The sequence below is a fragment of the Filicampus tigris genome, chromosome 13 (genome assembly GCF_054856515.1).
Source record: "Filicampus tigris isolate MCC_2025a chromosome 13, RoL_Ftig_1.0, whole genome shotgun sequence".
NCBI classification, from domain to species: Eukaryota; Metazoa; Chordata; class Actinopteri; order Syngnathiformes; family Syngnathidae; genus Filicampus; species Filicampus tigris.
Genome location: NC_141229.1, coordinates 20,532,070 through 20,557,190, shown reverse-complemented (window position 1 = coordinate 20,557,190; position 25,121 = coordinate 20,532,070). Strand labels below are relative to the sequence as shown.

The following is a 25,121-nucleotide window of genomic DNA, read 5'->3' as shown; positions in this document are numbered from 1 at the left end:
CAAAATTTAAACATTTCAAGCTTGACAAAGTGATTGTTAGTATTGCAGTCATGCACCAATAATGACTTCACAAACATGTCACCATTGACCCCTAGTGACCTGACTGGCTCTGGCTCTGCAGGACTTGATGACCCCCCCCCTCACCCCCCCCCCCAAAAAAATTATTGGAGACAAACGTCTTAGCCATTTTTAAGACTGTGATATCATGTACCCCTTGAGCTGGAACTAATCAATTAATCAAGGGTACAACTTCCATCCATTATCCAAACCGCTTATCCTCACGAGGGTGTTGCGGGCGTGCTAGAGCCGCTCACTTCGGGCAGTAGGCGGGGTACACCCTGAATTGGTTGCCAGACAATCGCAGGCAGTGCACACACAGACAAAAAAAAAAATTCATACTGAGTGTTGAACATTACATAATTATTAGGCTTTTAAAAAATGTAATATACACATTCAATAAGTAGTAAGTAAAACTATTTATACAAAGGCAGTGTGAGGAACATTTACAGTAGGTAGATAACTTTTTCCCCCCATAAAACCATTTGATGATGTAATTACTGTTTTAGCAGCAAATTATATCTTAAAAAATTGGATGTTGGGCGGTACGGTGTTCGACTGGTTAGCACGTCCGCCTCACAGTTCAGAGGTCGTGGGTTCGATCCCGGCTCCGGCCTCCCTGTGTGGAGTTTGCATGTTCTCCCCGTGCCTGCGTGGGTTTCCTCCGGGTACTCCGGTTTCCTCCCACATTGCAAAAACATGCATGGTAAGTTGATTGGACTGTCTAAATTGCCCCTAGGTGTGATTGTGAGTGCGGATGTTTGTCTCTGTGTGCCCTGCGATTGGCTGGCAACCAATTCAGGGTGTCCCCCGCCTACTGCCCAAAGACAGCTGGGATAGGCTCCAGCACGCCCGCGACCCTTGTGAGGATGAGCGGTATGGATAATGAAATAATGAATGAATGAAAATTGGATGTTATGATGCATTAAATACAATGATAGTTCTGTACTATTTATATTCTTATGGTTCAGGAATATTTTCATGCACCTACTTACATAATAACACTAGGCCACACACAGTTAGGGGCCTTATTTCTGTGCCAGTGTAAGCCTAGTGCAAAGTGCAGTCTAACTGTGCGCCTGAGTGTAATTTTCTTTCTTTTGGTATTTACCTAGACGGGCACAGGTAGAAAGGCGCGTTTGCGTCGTTGTGAAAGGGAATGCTGCCGACTTGTTTAAAAAAATAAGAATTTTAGAAACGTAAAAAATAATAATGGGAAGAAAAAAAAAAACTGTCATAAAAGTGCATGAAAACAGAAACAAACAACCACAACAACAAACATACAGAACTAGTCATCAAACATGAGGTACAAAAAAAAGGAAGACAGTGGTCGATCCAGTGGTAGTATTTTAGACATAACTTCCATGTTCGAAAAGGAGCAGGAATAAGTATAAACATGTTTTCCATCTCCTCATTCCCTTAAAATTCAGTGAAGACAGAGGCACACAGTGTACATGACATGTAGATGCAGGAGATGGGTGCGTGCAAAGTACATTTCAAAGGACCTGCAAGAAGACCTCCACTTGCAGATGATGTAAAGTTGGCCGCTGTGAAGTGGGCACTTGAAAGCCGCCTTCTTACCCCGATTGAGCGTCCGTGTGTTACGGTCCTAGCGGTTTATTGAAATTGATCATGGTGCTTAAGAAGCAACAAATGGAAAGACATCTGCAAGGCACTCCTCTCGATTACAGCAATTGCGTGGGTTTGTTATTTCCAGCGGCATATATGATTGCGTATCATCAGCATAACAGTGAAAACTAATGCCGTATTTACGTATAATATCACCAAGCGGAAGCATGTGCATGCAAAACAGTAGAGGGCTAGGCACCGATCCCTGCGGTACTCCACATTTAAAATTACAGACTCAAAAGTCGCTTGCCATAGATTAGACGGTGCGTCCTCTCCGAGAGGTCAGAACTAAACCAAGAAAGTGCTGAGCCTGAAATACCAGCACACGTTTCGAGATGTTCTTGTAATACGTTATGATTGATGGTGTCAAAAGGCAAAATAAACTCGAGTAATAATAATATTGATGAGGTGTCGGAGTCAATAGCCCGGAGAAGATCATTAGTCACTTCATTAATGTTTGTGGCATCGCCATCAAACATAACTTTGTTAAATTGTGTAAATACTTGGTCCATGTCAGTCTGACAAAGCTAAAAAAAAAAAAAAAAAAAATTATATTAGCCTGGTACGACTGGGTACCACGTTGATGGACAGGGCATGCTCATGCAGGACCAGTTGTATCAGCACCAATTCCTCTCCCTCTTCTGTCCTCCTGAGAGCCCACATTCTCACTGAGCTGCGTGTTCCATCGCTTCAATAAACAACACTGCATTATGGCAACTTTCCTGACTTTGTGGATTATTTATTTCAAAGTGGCAAAAAGGTTATCATTAATAGTAACTGGTGGGAGGAACAATCACGGTAATAAAGACGGATTTATACTACATGCTTCAAGTCACGCATTTTTTTTTGCTTTAAAGTGACACATTCTGATCAAATTTGGATTTTGTTGCACACGTCATCTTACTGTATCTGCTGTGCCATACATCGACATTTTGATTTGTGCATACTGATCAGTATATTTGGCCCTTATCCACTGGTCCTGCAAGCACTGCATATTTCATATTTCAATATTCAGCAATTTTACACTGGACATATTACAGAGTACATCTGATGCCTCTTGTTGGGGCATGAATCCTGTATTTGAATGCTTTTACTAAACACAAATTGCTTTTAGAACGGTTAAACATTTTTAATTTCAAGAACTAGTGCCACAGCACAGTGCTTCAGTTTGAAAATATTATTATTAACATGAAAAATCACATAATTTATGGGGTTGTTTGCTATGTTCCCTTAAGGATTTGCGTGTGTGTGTGCATGTCTGTGCGTGTTTGTGTATCTAATCCAAGATTTAGAGAATGTAACCCAGCTCAGTCTGTCTGCATGCAACCAGATCACATGATCTGGATAGGTGTGTAGGATACTAGGGATTAGTGTATAGTAATCGTGTGAATGTGTGTTGTGGGGTTGCGGGATATGTAACAGTGGACAATGTATGTGTGTGATGAAGAGAAAAAAAAACAGCCCTGAAAAAACAGGAGAAGTGTGGCTCTGATGTCTGTGTGTCACTATACCAGCCTAAATTAAATTGACGATGTTGTATTGCAATGCTAACCATGTGGATATTAGAATGTATCAGAAATAAATATTGTTGTTATTAATCCAAAAAATTAGGATATGCTTGATAAGAAAATAACATTTTAAACATTGTTAAACACTTATGAACGTCTTCACACATGGAGAGTGAGATACAGTAAATATGAACATGAAACTTTAAGAAAATTAGTTATCCATCCATCCATTAGCTATACCGCTTCTCCTCACAAGGGTCGCGGGCGTGCTGGAGCCTATCCCAGCTGTCTTCGGGCAGTAGGCGGGGGACACCCTGAATTGGTTGCCAGCCAATCGCAGGGCACACAGAGACAAACATCCGCACTCACAATCACACCTAGGGGCACTTTAGAGTGATCAATTAACCTGCCATACATGTTTTTGGAATGTGGGAGGAAACCGGAGTGCCCGGAGAAAACCCACGCAGGCACGGAGAGAACATGCAAACTCCACACAGGGAGGCCGGAGCCGGGATCGAACCCACGACCTCTGAACTGTGAGGCGGACGTGCTAGCCAGTCGACCACCGTGCTGCCCGAAAATTAGTTACTATTTATTTATTTATTTATTTATTTAAACGGCACTAGTAGAAAATGTGCACAGAGCTTTAAAAAAACCATTAGTGTGACATCTACTGTAATGCAGTGTTTAGCAGGTTAGGATCATTTTCATGGCCTGATATGCAGCTGTATAGCCACTGTGCTTTTTGGACGCAGAATTATTAGACGCTCTGATTTTAAGAATGTCATTTTACAAAAATAATTAGATCAATACCTGCATCTACATGTTTATATAAGCATAACGTATTCATGTCAATGTATGTACATATATACGTATACTTATTCACTATAAGCTTTTACATTACATGCCATATTCTTGACCTGTTTTGACTGCATTTCATGTCATCCATTGTTAATATTGACAATACATTTGCACTGTTACGGTCAAGTAAATATGTTCACTTAATTGATAATGACTCAATGTAATGTTGCTTGTGTGTGTGTGTGTGTGCGTGTGTGTGGGTGTGTGTGTGTGCGTGTCTGTGTGTCTACTCTTCTCTAATCCGCTCCCAGCTAGTCGATTGCCTCGTCAAATGATACAAATTGTGAACAAAATAATTCACTCTCTACTTATTTTTGAGTGAAGTGTTAGAAATTAGGGATGTTCCGATCAGGTTTTATGACACCGATACCGACCATGTATGAGTGGGATCGGCCGATACTGATACTGATTCCGATCACATGGAATATCTGTATATGTTTCCATTTATTTATGGTGACTGCTATTATGCAATATTATCTGAAAAAAAAACATCCATATTATCGCAGTAATTTTGACAAAAATGTATAGATATTTTCAAAAGCATGAAGAAATACAAAGCCGTTGCCGGCACAATACAACAATTACTCAGTCACAAAGATAACTGAAACACTTAAATTTACCAGCTTTTAATAACACCGTTTTTAACAGATCAAAATAATCAGCAGTCTCAAAAGACTTAATTATCCAAAAAGTCAAATAAGTAACATGCCAACCCAAACATTGGATGGTTCCGTATATAATCAAAGAAAATGCACATGCAGGCTTCACTCGAATAAACTATTCAATGACTTCCTAAATTGAAACGACTCAGGAATTTGGTTTATTTTCTTGTGCATAGACAAACTATCATTTGTCAATGAAAAAAAAGTCACTATTAATCTTTTTGTGAACTATAAAATGATATAGTGGGTCTGTTGCCCACAAGTGACCTACAATGCGTCTCCTTGTGGCAATACATCCATCCATCCATTATCGATACCGCTTATCCTCACAAGGGTCGCGGGGTGTGGCAATACATTAATGTCACTTATACTGCACTGTGACTGTAACGCATCATGCATAACAAGCTGCAGCATGCGTGCCATAAACTCACCATAGTCTCCCAATTGCTTGTTCTTCAAATGTCGGATTAAGTTGGTTGTGTTGAAACGTTTGGCCACGCTCCCCTCCGCAAGGTACCTTTTCACGGCATATATTACAAGACTCAAACTCCACACAGCAGACAATGTTACGTTCACACCAACTGCGGTGGGAGCGTTTCTGGCGGCGGGTTTCAATTGGAGTCAATGTAGTTCGCGCGGGCGGGCGCGGTTGCGTGCGGGGCGGCGCGAGTGATACTTTTGGAGCGGTGGGACGTCGTCACGTATTAAACAAATCTCGTCTCGGCAGCCAATCAGCATCGGGCATCTATGTCACACACAGCCAAACAGCGTCCTGTTCACTCGGCGGTTTTTTGAAAAAAATTTTTTAACAGTTTTTACAGCGGCTCTGTTTGGCTGTGTGTGACATGTAGTCACGTAGTATGCCCGATGCTGATTGGCTGCCGCTAGGTGGAATGGCAAAAAACTTGAATGGACTTTTCGGTGCTTCACTCCGCGCATCCGCGCCCGCCCGCGGGAGCTACATTGACTCCAATTGAAACGCGCCGCCAGAAATGCTCCCACCGCAGTTGGTGTGAACGTAGCAGCCGCGCCTCCGCAGCGAGCAGAGTGGGTGGGACGCAAGGTTGTGAAGCTGCGGGTGATCGGATGTTTTCGGCAATAAAAGGCTTATATCGAATATTCCGATCTCGTATTTTTTCACGAAAATCAGCCCATCATGGTCGGTGCCCGATCGATCAGAGCATCCCTATTAGAAATGCATCACAACCTGTCGCTCCTTCAACTGGTGGTTTAACTCTGTATGCCGGACAGCAAGGTACATGGCCAGATTAGTTGTGCTTCCACCTCTAGCCATTTTTTTAATACTGATGTTAAAAAAAATGGTATGGAGCTGTTTTTGATGGTACGGTACTGGTACCAGTATCCCTTGCAACACTAAATAGTATCAGTTATATCAATATTAATGTTCATAAATACTGGCTCTCAGTGGCTCATTGAAAAAGACTTGGCTTAGGGGCTGGAAGATCGAGATTCAAGACAAATAATAATAACCTTGTTTGTGCTTGTTTGTATGCGTACAGGTGATCCTGACAGTTTACCTCAACGACACACAACAGATGCTCACTGAGGTTCCGGTTACCCCTGCAACCAGAGTTGTAGACGTGGTGGAATACTGCAAAGAGGCAGGTGAAGGAGAGTGCCACTTAGCGGAAAAATGGAATGGACACGGTGAGTCTGTTCTTGGTCCAACAAACAAACAATATTTGTTGTAGAATATATGCTTGGAGTGTAGGTAAACAATTATACATTGTCACATGTTCACAGGCAGTTACCAAAAAAGTCAAGAAAAATCAAATGATATATAGACTGACATCTTATTGCCAGCCAAGTACAGGCTGTAGAAGAAAATCCGATGTTTTTCAGCTTTAATCTTGTGTTGTGCAGAGACCGTTCATGAACTTCTGGATAAATTCACCTGGTAAATCTGAAATGTCGTGGATGCTGTTGCTTCTCTTAAAGTTGATACCATTTCATGTTGACCTAAAACCCCTTGGAGGTGCACTATGAGCATAATGACTTTGAAATCAAAGTGCAGGAAAGAAACTTACAAGTTCATTTTGACCTGTACAGACAATGTCTTTCTAATTTTAACAGAGTTCGTAAAAGCTAGACACTTTTCTGAAATCATTCGTAAGAACCCCAACCATACACACACTCTATTTGTTGTGGTCGACAAACTCACAAATCCCACAAATCAAATTGCGCCAGAACTCCTCTCAACAGATAAATGCAATGAATTTGCCTGCTTCTTTAGATCAAGCCTCATCACAAACCAGCAATATTCCGCAGAGCTGACAGCAGGGGGAAAAGAGACAGGCTGCAGGTCTCTTATCAAATCCTTAAGGACTGCTGGCGTTGTTACCAAAGAAAGGTGAAGGAGTCCAAGAGAGACCACTTGTCAAGTCTGATTTAGGGAAATTGCCATAATCCACGTGCTTTATTTAAGATAATTGACCCTGAAATGAAGCACGGACTCGTCCCGTGAAATGTTGACAAGGTTGCTACAGCTAGGGCTCTTGTTTCGAACGCCACATTTGACCCCTCTATCCACGTCCCTTGTTCTGCAGTGTTTGATTCCTTTGAGGCGGTTTCCTTGGCATTTTTGGAAGATGTGGTTTTCCACATTAAGCCATCTGGCTCCCCTTATGACTCCGTTCCTCCACACTTCTTTAAGGAGATTCTCCAGAGTATTGGTAAATTGTTTTTGGCCATTATCAACAGCAGCCTGTCTTCTAGTGTAGTCCCCCAACATTTGAAACATGCTGTAGTGCAACCCCTGCTTAAGAAACCTGGCCTTCATCAAGGTGTGCTGTCAAATTTTAGACCCATTTCCAAGCTGCCTTTAATGCCTACAATTCTGGAAAAAGTGGTGCACTCACAGTTAAAATATTTCTTGGATGATCATAATGTCATGGAGGTTTTCCAGTCAGGCTTCAAGAAGATGCACAGCTCAGAGTCAGCCCTGTTACGTGTTTTTAATGACATCCTCCTGGCAAATGACACTGGAGACTATGTATGTCTTGTTTTATTGGATTTGACTGCAGCATTCGATACGGTAGACCACTCGTTTGCAACGCCATTAGTGGAAGCGCTCTAGAGTGGTTTGGATCCTATTTGGCTGGCAGGACATTTTCCGTTCTGCCCCTCTATCGTATGGTGTTCCACAGGGTTCTATAATGGGGCCCTTGCTGTTCTCGTTGTATTTGCTGCCCCTCGGTTCCATCCTTAGAAAACATTTCCTTCCACTGCTATGCGGATGACTGCTAAATCGGTGTCCCGCTGAGCAAAAAAGACAACTTCTCCTTAAGATCACTTATGTCCAGCCTTGAGAACATCAAGGCCTGGATGTCACTACATTTCTTAAATTTCTATGAAAAGAAAACAGAAATGATGGTGTTCCGTCCCAGTGGCTCTTCTACATCCCACCATGTTGACCTGGGCTTCATGTCTAAAGCCAACAGTCTGAAACTTGGGTTTCAAAATGGACAGTGATCTTAAATTGGACTAGAAAATCAGCGCTGTTGTCCAACTTCTTTCATCTTAGACAGCTGGCTAAGATAAAGCCCCTCCTTTCCCATCAGCACTTAAAAACAGTTATCCATGCCTTTGTTACATGTCGGCTGGATTACTGTAATGAACTTTATTTTGGAGTCGGCCAGCCCTCTCCCACAGGCTGCTGCTCGACGCCTCACTTGAGCTCGGAAGATCGATCACATAACACCAATTCTGGGCCCCCTTCACTGGCTCCCAGTGCATTTTTGGGTTCGATTTAAGATTCTTCTATTTGTTTTTAAGTCATTAAATGGCCCGTTTGAGCTTTACCACTCCTACACACCATCCTGCAGCCTCAGGTCTGCAGACCAGGCGCTGCTCGAGGTGCGGAGGACTAAGCGGAGCCTCAGAGGGGATCGAGACTTTTCTGTTGCTGGTCCTTCCCTTTGGAATGACCACCCATTGGATGTTAGGCAAGCCCCCTCTCTGTCCATTTTTAAAACACGTTTGAAGACACATTTCTTTTCGGCTTTTGATCTGACCTGAGACTGACACTTTCAGCTTTTTTCCGGTGTCTATTTTATATAGTGTTTTCACTGTTTTGTGTTAATTTATTGATTTCACTTGTTGTATTATGGCTATTTTTGTCGTTGTATGTAAAGTGCTTTGTTACAGCTGTACAGTAGCTGTTGTGAACTGCGCTATATAAATAAAATTGTATTGTATTGTACAGAATGAACATAGCCTTAAAGAGGAAAGTCAAGCCAAGCATATATGTTCTCAGAATATGTTCTATACAGGCCCAGTAGTTGAAATACGGCATTGTGATTAATATTACGTTTGTGGAATATAAGTGATGCAGCAAAATACACCCACTTTTAGCCATCTCAGGAGACGAACATTTTGTGACTTCTGTCAACTGAAGAGTTGCTCAGGGCTCAAATAATGACCAATCACAACTCACCTGTTTTCTGAAACTGAGCCATGACTGGTTGCCATCTTTGAGACATATCTCACAAAGTTACATGCAGGAACAAACATATGTGGCACTACTACTGCCAATATGCAATTTCTGGTCAATTACACTGCTGCATGGTTACACTACAATGTGAGCTATGTATCTGTGCACACATACAGTGCATACTGTACATACAGTTTAATGTAACAATGGCCACAAAATCATTTACTACTGAATTGTTGTTCAAATCTTGTCAAATATGGTTGAGATACAAGGCTCACAGTCATTATGCATTATGTGGATTTTTAAACAGTTAATGGTGCATCTTTGGAAGAATCCCCACCCACCGTTATTCTGGGTGGATCCAGTGTATACTGTAGCGTGGACAGTGGGCTACTCACAAACAAAGCCAAGCCCATGAAAACATAACCTCATTTTATGCCTTGTCAAACTAAAGGGACCAGTCCATCACATGCAGACACTGGGAACCACAGTGGCCTACATTCATTCAATCCAGTGTTAGAGCAGTGATCCACATCGCATCAAAGATTACGTGTGACTGAATGGTCAGGTTATAAAAGCTTCTTCTATGATAAGGTTGACCATGTCAAGTAGTATACAGTAAATGGAAACGCTAAATTACGTGTCGTGACAAGAGGTCGTGTCTCAGGGCTACAACCTCAATGCTGGCATGTATTTTATTTTTTAATGTGTGTTGATGCTATACTGTATGCCATTGTTCATGGTCCTGCTGCTCGCTTTGATAGAGTGGTCGGCTGCAATGATATACTGTAGTGCTAACAAATTGTTTCATTATAGTTGATTCATCCACCAGCTCTCTGTTTTTTTCCTATTTTCATATCACCCTATTTTCCAATGTTTTTCTGACCATAAACGTTTACTTATCACACTTATTATAATCCTCAAGAGGCAATTCATCTGACATTCCGCTGCAAAAAAATTGTTGCACAGCACACCAGATCACACTCATGCAAGGAGATATTCTGAGTGAAGTTGATGCACAAACAGTGCTGCAACATCTGAGCTAGGGGCTGGTGACAGTGCTTTGCTCGAGGCCACCTTGACAGTAGCCACTAAGCTAGCATCTCTCCAACAACATTTATGGCACATGTTTGTCCACAGTGTTAAAAGGAAAGAAAGGTAGAAAACATTCGACTGTCCCAAGTTTTTTGGAATGTGTTACAGGCATCAATTTCAAAAGAGACAATATTTGCAAAATACCCACTATCATTCATCAGTTTGAATCTGACATATCTTGTCTTTGTAGTACTATTCCCCATTAGATGGGTTGAAAAGGGTTTGCAAATCATCATATCCTGTTTTTATTTAGATTTTATACAACGTCCCAAGTTCAATGGAATTGAGGTTTGTATATCATTAAGAGATATAAAATAAAATAACATATTTTGGGATATAACATTTTGTCCATATTGCACAGCACTATGCAGAAACATGTTTTGTATTGTCATAAAATAATGAATTAATAAGAAGAATGATAAATTATATAATATACCATTTGTATTATTTTCAATAGCCGGGTTTGCAATGAGCCTTGTACTGTATACCGATTAGAATGAAATGAAATGCACAAACTAAATGAAAATGCTCCATATAAGCGCCTCATTCAGTTGAATTTGAATGGAATTTCATTCGGATTCACTGACGGGTGTGGTATATTCCTTTCGCCTATCAGATCAAAATTCATGCAAACGGATTATTTCAGTCGGAATGACAAAAGTCTGCATGTAAACCCGGCTAATGAGAATCAATGAGGGAATCAATAATGGAATCGGAATCACTAAATTCGTATCAGTGGCCACCCTAACTGATACGTTGGTTTTCCTTCTGTCTCCTGTCAGAGCGAGTTCTTCCTCAGCAGTTGTTACTCCTGGACCTCCTACAGCAGTGGGGGGCAAGGAGGCCAGAGGTCAGCTTCTACCTGCGACACTTTCCCTCATTGCCACAAGGTACAGTACACATACTATGCTGGGGCCACAGTGGTGGAGCTAGACTTTTATCCTTGGGGCGGGTAGGGAATGGCCAAGACTAAAGTGGTCCGGAAAAAACAATTTTGGAAACATCCATTTTCCAACATCCAACGCTGTGGGAGGGATGCTAATGGCAGAGGTTTCATAAACATTATTTAATGCTCATGACCTGGCTAATTTCCTATTCACATCGACTTAGCAGCTGGGAGTATCATGAGCGAATTGAATTGTTTACACATGTTTAAAGGTGAAGTCAACCCAAACGTATTTTTTTCCAGAATATGTTTTACGCCGGCCCACTAGGTGAGACAAGGCATTCTGTTTAATATTGCATTTGTGGAATAAGAGTTAAACCACAACGTTTTTAGCCATCTCTGGGGACGGACATTTTGTCACTTCTGTTGACTGAAAATGGCATCACACTTGCTCAGGGCTCAGGTAACGACCAATCACAGCTCACCTGTTTTCTGATTGATTCCATGATTCGTCAGAGCAACTCTGTCCGCTCAATCATGGAAATGGGATATTCAGAATGTTTCAGAAATCGGACTTTTGACTTTGACCCGAATATTGACTGCATGTAAACGTAGTCACTGTGGTGCTGGGGACAAAATGGAGGAGGAGGCACGGGTGTCGTAAAGTCGAAACGTCGTAGGTGGCGTACGTCGTAATACGAGGACTGTCTGTATGATTTTACACATTACACATTATTTCCGAATGAATTTTCATCTATACCAGTTACAAATGTACAGGGAAAAAACATTTTTCAATAACTACAATTTAAATAATGATAAAAATACTCAAATAGATGAAGCTGTAATGTGTGTTGTTTCTTTTTAGACTCATATACAGTATCTTCCCCCTCATCTTTTAATTTTTTACGCACCCTATGAAAAAGATAAGACTGTAGCCTATTGTTACTTCTAGGCTGGCATCACTTACAGTCACACAATGTTATAAAATCTCAATTTTCAGACGAAAAAATGTCAGACAAAATAGCCCACTATAGGTGGTAAGTTTAAAATTCCAACTTTTCAGCTAGTTGACACACTGTGGGAGGATATAGACCAGGGATAGGCAACTGGCTGCACTTTGATCCATGTGGATAAATCTCTCCAAATCCTGCCCCCAACACACACACTTTTTTTTAAACTTTTGTTTTTACAACCCCAAAAAAGTGTTTAGAAAACGCCGATAAACATTCATTATATGTTTCCCACGGAAAATGGGGGGCAATGTGGAAAAAAAATTCAGAAAATACCCAAAAGTCAATTATCTGGACAGGCAACCTCTAGCTCCACCAGTGTTTGGCCATACCTACTGTATATGATATATTTAACTACTGTGAGACAACAAAATTGTGAGCCATGGCATGTTTTTATCAAGGTCATCAGATTTTTATCAAAAATTTGATTTTTTTTTTCATTGTTGTGCTTCATTTGTATGGTTGTTAATTTTATTAGTAGTATTTTTAAGGCGACATTATACTCCATGACTAGAAAAAAAACTACCCAGCGAGTGGTGTTTATGAGATTTAGAGGTGAGGTCAGGGGCTCGGTCAGTAATTAGCTCGATAAGATGATTAAAATTATATAACGTGCATGGTGCAATCCTGAATGGGAGGAGAGGTCTGCTTAAGAAATATTAATGTTTTGTGCCTGATGTAATGTAATTCATGGGGGTGGTTCATATAATTCATAATGTATCACGGGTTGTTATTGCCGCAACCCAAATAAACCCATAAATGACTCATATGGTGCTCTGATTGCATTTGTTTTTTTACCTCATAAGTCTTCCATAGCAGTACAGTCACGTGACAAAATGCGCTGAAACTGACAGTCGCACGTGGCAATTTTTGTGATTTTATGGTGGCAAGCGAAACCGTTTAAGAAAAAATATCTAGGGTCAGTGTCTCTGATTGCTTGCTCTCATTGCTGAGCACAGGTCAATGTGATAATCTTTCAATCAACTTTGTTGACAGCAGATTTAAAAAAAATAAAATATTTACGAGGTTCAGTGTTGATAAACTGCGCTCATCTCTAATCCTAGACAAAACAGCTGCAATTGTACATAAACCAAAAATTTAAAACACGAAGTCTTTAAAACTTGATCAATTCAGTCATAGTGGTGGGAGTCACTTTGCCCTTTACCCTTTTGTTTCTTTCAAAAGTATTCTGGACTGATTAAGATATTTTACTATTGGTTATTAAACTTATTATGATATGTTGAATTAATAATATAACCGTAGGACAAAGTTACATTTTTCATTGACTGATGCTCAGGCAGGCAGAGAATTCCGCCACCTTTTAACTGGTGGTGGGAAAAAAAATGCAAAAATGTCTTGCTAAACAAATGCTAATTTTTCATGATATTCCTGTATTTGAAACTTGCCATATGATATTGTACTTAACTTTATCTAACAATACACTTGACCAAAAGTCAATCAATTAATTAATCAATCAATCATTCATGGATAGGGCTCAACCAATTACTATTTGTATATTTATGTTTACTGCTCCAATTGGTGTGGAATAACTTTATGCTCGTATATAGCCTCTGGCGGATCTGTGTGACAAAACTTTCTTAGCTCCTGATATTGTGTTCATAGTTACTAAAAATGTTTTTACTAATTTTAACCAATTTTAAGGTTTCTACCTGTTTATACAGGAAGTCAGCAGCCTTTGGAGACAACTTGGACCACAGAAGCAACAGAGGGGACTGACACCAGTGTAAGCATGCACGACACAAACACTGCTTACAGGACATAAATTAAGCACACAATTATAGCTATCGTGTTAATTGCTTGTTGCTATAGCTGAACAAACAGCAATTTTCTTACCACATTTTGTTTGTCATTTCATTACAGTCAAGTAGTTGTCATTAGCTATTTTGGTGCCTGTTAGCCATTGTTTTTGCCGCAGACCAAACGCTTCCTTTAAATAAGCATTGTTGGGTTGCCACTGACCATGTTTCTGTATCACAGTGTTGGTCAGTCTGCCTGTGAATCAACTGGTGTGCGTGTACGTGTGTGTGAGTGTGCGTTGGCCAGTCAGTGAAGGTGGGATTAGCTTGGTCTCATGACATAACCAGGCTAAGAGGATTGTTAGCCAGCCAAACAGCTCCTCCTCATCCTCCTCTTCCTTTCACCTTTCTCGCTTCTCCACTATTGTCTTGTGCTGCTTTCTCCATCGTGTGATTTTTACATTTGCTGAAAAGACCAAAAGATCGTGCGTTGCGGCTGCAGTTTGGAAGGGTGGGGGGTAAGTTCTACAAATGTAATTTCAAAACATTTATTCATCACAAAAACATTGGACGTCTGCGTTTTATTTTGTTCCTGATTGCACCTACACTGAACATAACTGACTTTTCTACATACTGTATGTATGTTTATTTCAGGGCACAGAGTTTGTAAAGTGGTCAAAACAGACCTGCACAATCTCAAAAGAGCTGAGAATAAAAACAGCTTTGATAAAGATAGCATGCTATGTTTTTACTTGTAATTGTATTGTAGAGAGGCGAAATTTTAGAGTATGAATGTGAATAATGAGGAGAATAAAATTGAATGAGAAACCATTGTTAGCCTCTCAAAGCTCAAAGTTGTTTTGGATTGTTCTCATTAAATTGTGGTTAAGATATTAATAAAGGCATGGACAGGACTTTGTTTTGGGGTCATAGTCACGGTCGTCAAATTAACCGTGCACTTCATCCAGAATTTTGTTATCTACCAAGTTATCAGAAACCAAGATGTAAAATGTTAACAAACAAGCCCCTCACGTGCTTTGCATCATCAGAAGAGGAATGAGGAGACAGCCTTGACATGGCTTGTAGTGCCTTCAAGTTTAAAAAATGCTTTACAAATAAAATCCCATTTACCATTTAGTCTTAGTGTTTGCAGTACCAACATGGGCAAAACTGTTCAATTTGTATATTTGTCCTCATTGATTTCATATATTTAACTGCAGATATCAGTAGTTTGCAGTTCAGAGTGTACCCCAACTACCGCCCACAGTCAGCTGGGATAGACTAGATCACGCCTGTGACGATAAGCAGTACAGATAATGGATGAAAGGATCAGTAGTTTGCATGAAGAGGGAGGGTTGACAAAAACTGCCCGTTCCCAAATGCTTAACCAGATAATTACAACTGCACGTAACCAGTGAATTCGTGAAGTAGATTTCTAGCATGTTTATAAATTGTTTAAACAATGAAACAATTGCTTCTATGACCATTATTGGAGCTTAATCAAATTCTGGTGTTGGTTGACCGAACAGAAAACTTTAACCAAAATGCATTCATACTAATTAGACAGTCATGCATGGGCAAGACACGAGTAGAAAAGATAGTAGGATCATGGCAATACACAGGTACAGTTAATGAGACATTGGGCTCTATTTTCGTAGGCAGGGCACTTGCCCTGTGGCACAAATGACGGCATGTCATGATTTTCATATAAGTGCAAGGCTCACTGCACGTGTTTGCCAATTTGGCAGACCAATCTCCCTCCGGCAGACAGATTCGGAGCACATATTGAAAGGGAACAAAAGGAGCTGCTTTGATTGACCATGATTCAAGTCAGCTGTGACCACTCCCAAAGCAGCGCAGCTCTCCCTCTCACAGTTCTGTTAGCCTGTGATCGTCTGTGAAATTCCCAACATCGGGTGTAACCTTCATTCGTGCAGACGTACCCCATTAGCACTTGCAGTGGGCAGAATGCTCTCAAATGATATATATATATATATATATATATATATATATATGTATATATATATATGTATGTATATATATATATATATATATATATATATATATATATATATATATATATATATATATATATATATATATATATATATATATATACATGTGTATATATGTATATATATATATATATATATATATATATATATATATATATATATACATGTGTATATATGTATATATACATGTGTATATATGTATATAAGAGAGAGCATACATGTGTATATAGATGTATTACTTCAAATGCATGTGGGTGGGTACAGACATCAGTTGTATCCCAACATTCCCTCCTCCCTCTCCACAAGGCAGCCTTGCCCCACCCATAACTTCAGAGGCCCATGGGGGTTGCTGCACGTTTGGAATTAACACACACATGCGTGTTAAAGTGTGTGTAACTCTAGCTCATCCAGCTGTGAATGTTTGCTCTACTGCTTTGTTTCTTACTGACTTAACACGTCAGATGTGATAGATTGATGGACTGAGATGATTATTTTCATATGATTACAATACAAAAAATGTGTTGGGACCTGTGTTTTGCTGCGGTTGTATATAACACAAATAAGGTAATTTCCCACGGCACACCTGGCAATATCTCAATATCTCACACCAGTGTGCCGCGGCACACAGCTTGAAAAACCCTGCTCTAGAACCTGCGGATTTATTTTGGGATCTCGGATCACTAAAACAACAGCGCGTTTAGAACGAAGGGTTCGGGACAGAACATACAGTACTAATAAATCAACGAGATACTAAGGAGCTAACCCATGTAAGAGTTTATAAGTAAGTAGCAAAATTGTCAAATCACATCTCAAGTGGACCGGCAGCCAGTGTAATTTGGATAATGTCGGGGCAATATGATTGAACTTTCTCGTCCTTGTCAGGGAGTCTAGCTGCAGCATTATACTGCAGACTTTTAATACTAGACATGGCACGACCAGAGAGAAATACAGTACGTTACAATAATCGTGGTGAGAAGTAACGCATGCATTATGATTTCTGCATCACCAGCTGAAAGAATGGAATGGATCTTAGCGATATTGCGGAGGTGAAAAAATGCCATTGTAGTCATATGCTTCATGTGCATTTGAAAAGAGAAAGTTGAGTCTAATATAGAGCTTTTTTCACTTTAGTTATTGTACATTTATCAAGACTCAGATTAGTGTCCTTAAATAGGTGCAGATGACGAGCAGGGCAATTAATCAAAATCTCAGTTTTATTGGGGTTAAAACCCGTTGCCGTTCCATCGTCCCATGTCATGGCCGCGGGACATTCACTACATTCACTACATACAGAACAACTTCAAAGCATTCCTGGGCATGTTATATATGGTTAGAAAACTGAGTTTCCGCAGATTCGAATGATACCAAACATTATAAGATACAATCATATCTGCAGGCTCGGCGAGCATTTAAGTCAAAACAATCGCTAACACACAAAAAATATGGAACTCACCATTTCAGCCTCAAATGTCAGACACAATTTCATTATCCATCATCAATGATCATATTACGTCGAAAAGTGTCAGGTGTGATGTGTGATAGAAGAGTTTCAGCTAAAATGAAAGGAAAGGTGAACAAAACTGTGGTGAGACCAGCGATGTTGTTTGGTCTTGAGACAGTGTCACTGAGGAAAAGACAGGAGGCAGAGCTGGAGGTGGCAGAGATGAAGATGCTGAGGTTCTCTCTGGGAGTGACCAGGGAGGATAGGATCAGGAATGAGTACATCAGAGGGACAGCACATGTTAGAGATTTTGGAGATAAGGTCAGAGAGGCCAGACTGAGGTGGTTTGGACATCTCCAGAGGAGCGATAGTGAATATATTGGTAGAAGGATGCTGAGTTTTGAATTGCCAGGCAGGAGGCCTAGGGGAAGACCAACGAGGAGGTTTATGGATGTAATGAGGGAGGACATGAAGGCAGTTGGTGTGAGAGAAGAGGATGCAGAGGACAGGGTTAGATGGAGGCAATTGATTCGCTGTGGCGACCCCTGAAGGGAAAAGCCGAAAGGAAAAGAAGATTAGCTGCTGCAACCGTTACAGGTTGCTATCAGATACTATGTACATATTTTTCATCATAGATTGAGTTAGCTTCGACGGATTTAGCCACACGAGATTTCAAAACATAGGCTGGACCTTAGTTTGATTGATTGCTTACTTGATCCAATAAACGAATGTTTCCCGTGTCAGGAGTTCAACAACAGCCAATGAACATATTACATGCGTAAATAGTACCACCCCTGCATTTGGACGATTCGTCAGTTATGTCTGTAGTCACAACCAAACTTGCTAAGCTGGTGATTGACGCATTCAATGGCCAATGAAATTCTTCAAAAAAAAACAAAAACATGGAAACTCTTTTGAACAAAAACAAACAGTTTGCGTAACTTGCGTAACACACACTTTCAAAGCCGCCGGCAGCGACATCAGGGCTGTGTGTCAGAGCGCACGTCATATCGCGTCACCTTCTTTGATTTTTTTGCGTTTTTAAAAAAAAATTTTAATCTGAATGTAGGATATGATAGCGGCAAGTCTTACTTTTCATTAGAACTCATGATTGTTGAAGCATTCCACAATAGCAGCCTTTTCCCCTACGTATGTGAACATGGTTGCAATTGGATCACCCAAATGGCACACTTTTGGTTCGCCTGGACAAATGCTCATTTTCTGTCGTATTATTGTCAAATTTGAAATGGAATTGGAGGAGCCTTTATGCTGTAATCCTGTTGTGTTATTTAATCCACAACGCTAATACAAAAATTTTCCATTCAGATTTTTAGAAAAGAAAAAAATAGGCGGACACGAAATCCGCTTTCTTTTATGTATTCAAACTTCCACGATTCAGTGCTAGTATCACTTAAAAAGATTCTGACAGTTGAGGAGGAAAATTCAAAGTGTTATCTTCAAAGATAGACCAAAACTATGCTGATACTCTAAAAGGTTCAAGTACAGCTTCAGTTTTAGTTTGGGTACAACTTTTTAGGCCTTCAGGTAAAAATACCAGGAGAATTGCAATGGGTTTTAAAAAGCAAAAAATTGAAAGACATCCATTATTTAATCTCAGCAAGGCACGCCTCTAGATTAGGGTTTGCTATTTCTAATGGCGTATATAATTGCCTAAGATCAAGTGTAGTGTATTGGGTATCATCAGCATAACAGTGAAAATTAAAGTTATATCCATCCATCCATCCATTATCCAAACCGCTTATCCTCATGAGGGTCGCAGGGAGCCTATCCCAGCTGTCTTCGGGCAGCAGGCGGGGTACACCCTGAACTGGTTGCCAGCCAATTGAAGACGAATGCCATATTTACATATAATATCACCAAGCGGAAGCATGTAGATGCTTAACAATAGAGGGCCAAGTAATGATCCCTGCGGGACTCCACATGTAACATTACAAAACTCAGAAGTCACATTGCCATGGATTACAAGGTGCGTCCTCTCTGAGAGGTAAGAACTAGGGGTGGGACTTTAACACATTAATTACAAGGATAAGTACATCAAAAAAGTAACACGTTTTAATTGACCTGGAACCTTTGTCAGTGCGCGATTTCCTGGTACACCAAATACTCTGACACATCCAAACCGCTTCTCCTCACAAGGGTCGCGGGGCGTGCTGGAGCCTATCCCAGCTGTCTTCGGGCAGTAGGCGGGGGACACCCTGAATTGGTTGCCAGCCAATCGCAGGGCAAAGCAGAGACAAACATCCGCACTCACAATCACACCTAGGGGCAATTTAGGGAGTCCAATCAACTTACCATGAATGTCGTTGGAATGTGGGAGGAAACCGGAGTACCCGGAGAAAACCCACGCAGGCACGGGGAGAACATGCAAACTCCACCAGGGAGGTCGGAGCCGGGATCGAACCCACGACCTCTGAACTGTGAGGCGCACGTGCTAAGCAGTCGACCACTGTGCCGCCCCCCCATTCAAACAATATCATGGAAACGTGATCATGCATTTGACATTTTTAATTAAGGCTTGTCGGATATATAAACACAAAAATTAAGTAATCTTTAGTCAATCACTGTCCAACTGCTACAGTACTTCACAGTAATTTTGTAAGTCAACAGTCATTTTACAAAACAATGCAAATGAGGGAATAAAAACATGTTATTATCAACTACAATCGAAATTGAGGTTTTAAAAAGATATGAATATTAACTATAATACAGATTGAGTATTAAAATATGCTGTTTTGTGTCTGAGCAAAATCTGGAATGCAGGGGGTTGGCAGAAGTTAAAGCAATACACTCTTTTTTTTTTTTGCTTTTTTATTTCAGATTTTTTTTCCAATTCCTGCAACCCACACACACCCACAAACTGTACCTAGATGATTGGGCCAGATTCTATGGGCTTTGTGTGTGTGTGTGTTTGTGCCTTTGTGCTGGGGGGGGTGTCTGTGTGTGTGAGAGAACGCGATGGGAAAAATATGACGCAGCAGGGGGCAGATGTTCTAACCCACCACAAGGATTTATGAATCTTATGAGCATGTGTGTAGGCGTGTGTCACTGGGCAGGTCTAACAAAATTCTTGGGCACGCTTCCAATATTAATAAATGATCCAACCTCCTCATCTTACTCACGACACACATGTAAAGGCAGTGGTGCAGTGATTTCCCTAATGAGAAAGTGGGAGAGATTGAGAGTGCGGAGTTGTGAGGTCGGTTTAGAGGGTTTGTGTGTGTGTGTGGGTGGGGGTGTGTTGGGGTGTGTGTGTGCGTGTGTGGGGGGGGTGCGTTTGTGTGTGTGTGTGATAGTTTGTAAGGTGGGTAGGTGAGACTTGATGTCGTTGCAGCAAAAAGGCAGCTGGCTGCAGGAGCATGACAAGGACTGAGTGAAGGAGAGGTGAATGAATGTAGACATGGAAAGAGGTGAAAGAGAGATGGTTAAATGTACTAAAGGTAATAACAGTATAGACAATAACTACTGTATAGAAAGACTGGATTGAATAAGGGGTCAATTGTATAGCTTTAAAAAAAAATCTTTCTGTTAACTGTAGTAATAATTGGTAGCTTGTTGCCGGTATATTAGATGATTTTTACCACATACATCACCTTCAACCATACCAATAATGGAGACTTTATAAAGGAGCAAGGGAAAGGAGGGAGTATGGGTTGCACAAAGGAGAGAGAGAGAGAGGGAGAGAGGAGGTGTCGTAAATTATAGCACATCAGTGACGAGATGGGAGAGAAAGTTGTGATAAGAATTGCTTTGTTTTTACGCTGCTGCAAGCCTGTGGCATCCTTATTCTATCAGAAAGTGTAAAGGGCTGCTGTTTGTCTGGAAGTGCTGTAAGGATGGAGTGGAATGAGGTGGATTTGGTGCAGGAATTTACCGTTGAAGGGCAATGCAGCAAAATTAAAGTCCGCTCCTGCAGGATCACATGGGACAGCCTGCAGGTAAATACAGCACGGCAGGAAACTGATAGAGACTGCATGTTAATGTCAGTTGGGAATGGACACCAGCACCGTCTGCGGGATGTAGCGCCGTGTTGATTGCATGAGCTACAAAAGCAAAGAGCCCTAAAAGTGCCTTTTTTGCTTTGCTGTGCAGCAAAATAGAAATACTTCTATTTTATTTCATATGTTCCAGCTATCACAAGTGATCCAGATGAAGTCAAGTTCAAATGCTCAGAACTAGAGTTCAAATGCTCATCTTCTACAACATGTGGACTGGTTAAGTATGCAACGCTGCACTGTTGTATATTGGACCACCCAATGAACCCAGCATGTCAAGTTAATTCATCAGTAGCAATTACAAAAATGGATCTTATCTTCTTCAAGTAATTATCAATAACGTTGTCATGGGAAAAAATGGTGTACCACCAAAATGGTGACCGCCAAGATGCAGCACAGTGTTTACACCGACGAAATTGTTCTCTGCAGGTTTGGTGCATTATAAATGGCTTAATGCAGCAATTTACTGAAGTGACCACAAGGGAGTAACACTTTTTGAACCCATGCCTACCTTACCGCATGGTACCATTCAAAAGTCTAAGTCACTACTAGCTTTATTGTTTTAACAATCTTTTCACAAATGTTTTCCACTTTTGTTAACATTTCGGACTTCATGGCGGTCTGCGCTCTACTGAGTGACATTCTGCACCCTTAAAACTGCTGGGTTGAAAATCATTTTTAAGTAGCAAGTACCGTTCCAACATGACTGATGTTCATTGGGAAATGTGCGCACGGCTCGCTATCAGCAGCTCCTGTCCGGACTCCATCGCTGTTTTATTCCATTCAGCGCCAAGTCATCAGAGTAAAGTAAGGGGAGAAAACATACACTAGTTGAATTGTGCAATATGGGTTCATGCAGTTATCCAAGGTACACCAATATAATCTATTACATATTATTACTTTTTATATTACATATCGTCGCTGTCCTGTGAAAAACAGTTAAGTTGTGAAAAATAAGTATGTGTTTACTTGGCTTTCCATAATGCTTGTCTTTTGATGATTGCTCTTTCACCACCACGCATGATGATTCTCAGTTAACACGTTTCACTATCAGATATTGAAACCGTTTTTTTTTGCCAACATCAGCAGTCTATTGTTTCTGCTATAAATTCTTGGTTCGTGGTACTCAACTTGTGACTCAGCATCATGAGCAAGTGGGGGTTCACTGTCTTGTTTCACACCGGCAATCTTCTAATTGCTAGACTGCAACACCACCGGCACTATGCTGCCCTCAGATGCTGTTCAATTAACAAATTGCCTCCGCCAATATAAGTCATATAAGGCATTTACAAGTTTATTTCATGAGCAGTTTCTATATGTACAAGGTTAAGTGGTATTTTGTGTGCGTGTGTAAGTGCGCGTGCGTTTATGCGTGTGTGTGTGTGTGCATGCTCAGAACATTTATTTGTGAGCTAACATAAACAATAGCAGGATGTGGCTGGGTTGGGACCTTCCTTCCTTGATATCTTGTAGTCATTTCTCTCTTAGAACTTGCCATGATATTTACATTTTAGCAAATAACAGATATCATCTGCAAATGTTGAAATGGAATGCTAATGGCATTTTATATTTTTATGTATGTCTTATGCTCATTATCATCACTCAAAGAAAGTTCAACACTGTTTATTTGTTTTGCACACCGCACAGTGTGAAGCGGATCACGCAGAAGCAGACATGAGAGGAGAGATGTCAGCGTAAAAGGGCACGCAAAAAGTGCTGCCCTTCTTGAATGAGGGGCTCGGGTTGGTGCCCTGCTCAAAGGCACCTTGACAATAGTTAGGAAGTAGACTAGGATCTCTCCAAAAAGTAGGTGTCATTTTCTCCACACTGGCACTTGAACTGCGATGCGACGCGATCTGGGTTTGTCTGCTGCTTGAATTGTCGCACAACAGAATGGTCTGACAAAGCATAAACACGTCCTGCATCCTGCAGCCTTGCGCCCGGCTGACTTGAGCTGAGCTACTCAGGCAGCCGTGTGTATGAGGCCCCGCTTGTGGCCGATGTACTTATTGAATATGACTTTGTTGACATTATGCAGGATAGCCTATAATTTAAGTTGTTTTGTATTTGTTGAACAGTAGTCTGTAATTATGTTTTGTTAAAAGAGGGCTGTGTGTATTGTGTATAGAAATGTGGGCCTATTAAAAATAAACAAACAAACAAAAAATGCTGGCCCAGGTTGTCCTGAAAAGGACCTCCCGAATTTCGCAATTGCCACCCCGCCTCTGTTCCGTATCCAAAGCTTCAGTCCTTACAAATGAGCTACTGCCACCACCTGGTAAATGCCGGCATATGTGAGCACTATGATCAAATTGCATTGCAGATGTGCTGTTGTCAGCGACAGAGCGCAGAGTGCAAGGAGAAATCAGGCCATTTTCCCTGGACTAATACTATAACTGTGTCACCCTGCCAAGGCCCCCAGCTGCTAACATAATAACATTTCTGTTGCAAGCTGAAGAAGCCGGATGACCCTAAAATGTGAAGTGAAACAGTACACTCTAGGCCAACATTTATCTTGTGTGACTCTTATAGTTTCATCTTATCAGGAACAACCACATCCATCTTGACTGTGACAGTCTATAATACATGGACCAATGAGAGTAGAAACACAAAGGAAATCATGTTTTTACTGATATATTGGTCTATTTTTGTATTTATAATTGGTAAATGCAACATATGGAAGCAATCAATGAAATTATAAAAAGTCTTATTTTCCTGTCCCCATTGTGTAGGTTCCCCGTGTGGAGCTAACCCTCTCTGAGCTCCAGGAAATGGCCACAAGACAACAGCAACAAATAGACGCTCACCAACAGATGTTGGTTGCGAAGGTAACTTTTTCCACACATAAACACGAGCACAAACACACACGTGCACACACGCAGTCGTTCTCTGGATTGATTGCCTGTCACGTAGTTTAAGGTTGTCTCCGTTTGGAGTCAGTCTCAAAATGGTCACCCTTGGCACCACACCAGTTACAGTCACACCAGTGACAAATGGCTCATATATTTTCCACAAGGATGATATCCGGGTGGGCATCTAAGGACTGTCAAAATTGAACAACAGTATTTGAGTTTCTCGCAGATATTTTGTGTAGCTCATACATGTAGTGAGATACGAGCACTCCAGGAAGGAAATGAAGTGATCAGGAAACCACAGCTGCTGGGATATTCAGAGACTATTTTACTCCAGAAAGACAGGAAGTCTATGGGCCCTTCAGGAAAAGAATGAGTACAAAGGCAACATTTCAAGCACGTTTCGAGCAACTTTATGAATTGATTCCAGAGATATATTTTCTCAATTGGCGAGTTTCTTTTCAGATGTGATATCGGGCATCAGGGCCGTTGCTACCCCTTTGGGTGCCCTAAGCTGAAAAGTTCAATGTTGCCCCCCACCCAATCCGATATAACAATTCTGCGTAGCCTGAAATTTTTGGTGGCCGTGTGTGGGGAGGTGGCTTACGGGTAAGTAGATACATACAGTTACTAGTTGCCTGTTAAAAAATGTAGTGAGTAATGTAATCGAAGTGCCACAATAAAGTACTGTACTATGTTTAATTACATTTGGATTACTCCAATTCTATATATGTTGAAAACATTCAAACAAACAAACAAACAAAACTCAACACAACAAACTTTGTTTTGTTTTTATATATTTCTCTGTTTTTTTTCTGTCTTATGGCTGTGCAGCCTCTCGCCTAAAGTCAGCTGGGAAAGGCTCCAGCTCACCCACAACCC

General features: G+C 40.8%; 1 protein-coding gene across 5 annotated transcripts in view; it reads left to right on the top strand.

Annotated features, from left to right (window-relative positions):
• The window catches only part of LOC147137900 (apoptosis-stimulating of p53 protein 1-like), a 63,668-nt gene that overhangs the window by 14,415 nt on the left and 24,132 nt on the right, over window positions 1–25,121 (top strand). For 3 of the 5 annotated variants that reach the window (XM_086048768.1, XM_086048770.1, XM_086048769.1), the window contains exons 2-5: window positions 6,238–6,385; window positions 11,048–11,155; window positions 13,844–13,905; window positions 24,120–24,215. In XM_086048768.1, the coding sequence (XP_085904894.1) occupies window positions 6,238–6,385; window positions 11,048–11,155; window positions 13,844–13,905; window positions 24,120–24,215 (414 nt within the window). Of the gene's footprint in view, window positions 1–6,237; window positions 6,386–11,047; window positions 11,156–13,843; window positions 13,906–14,312; window positions 14,437–21,120; window positions 21,331–24,119; window positions 24,216–25,121 lie in introns of those variants that run through there. The other 2 variants (XM_086048772.1, XM_086048771.1) reach the window with 2 other exon arrangements.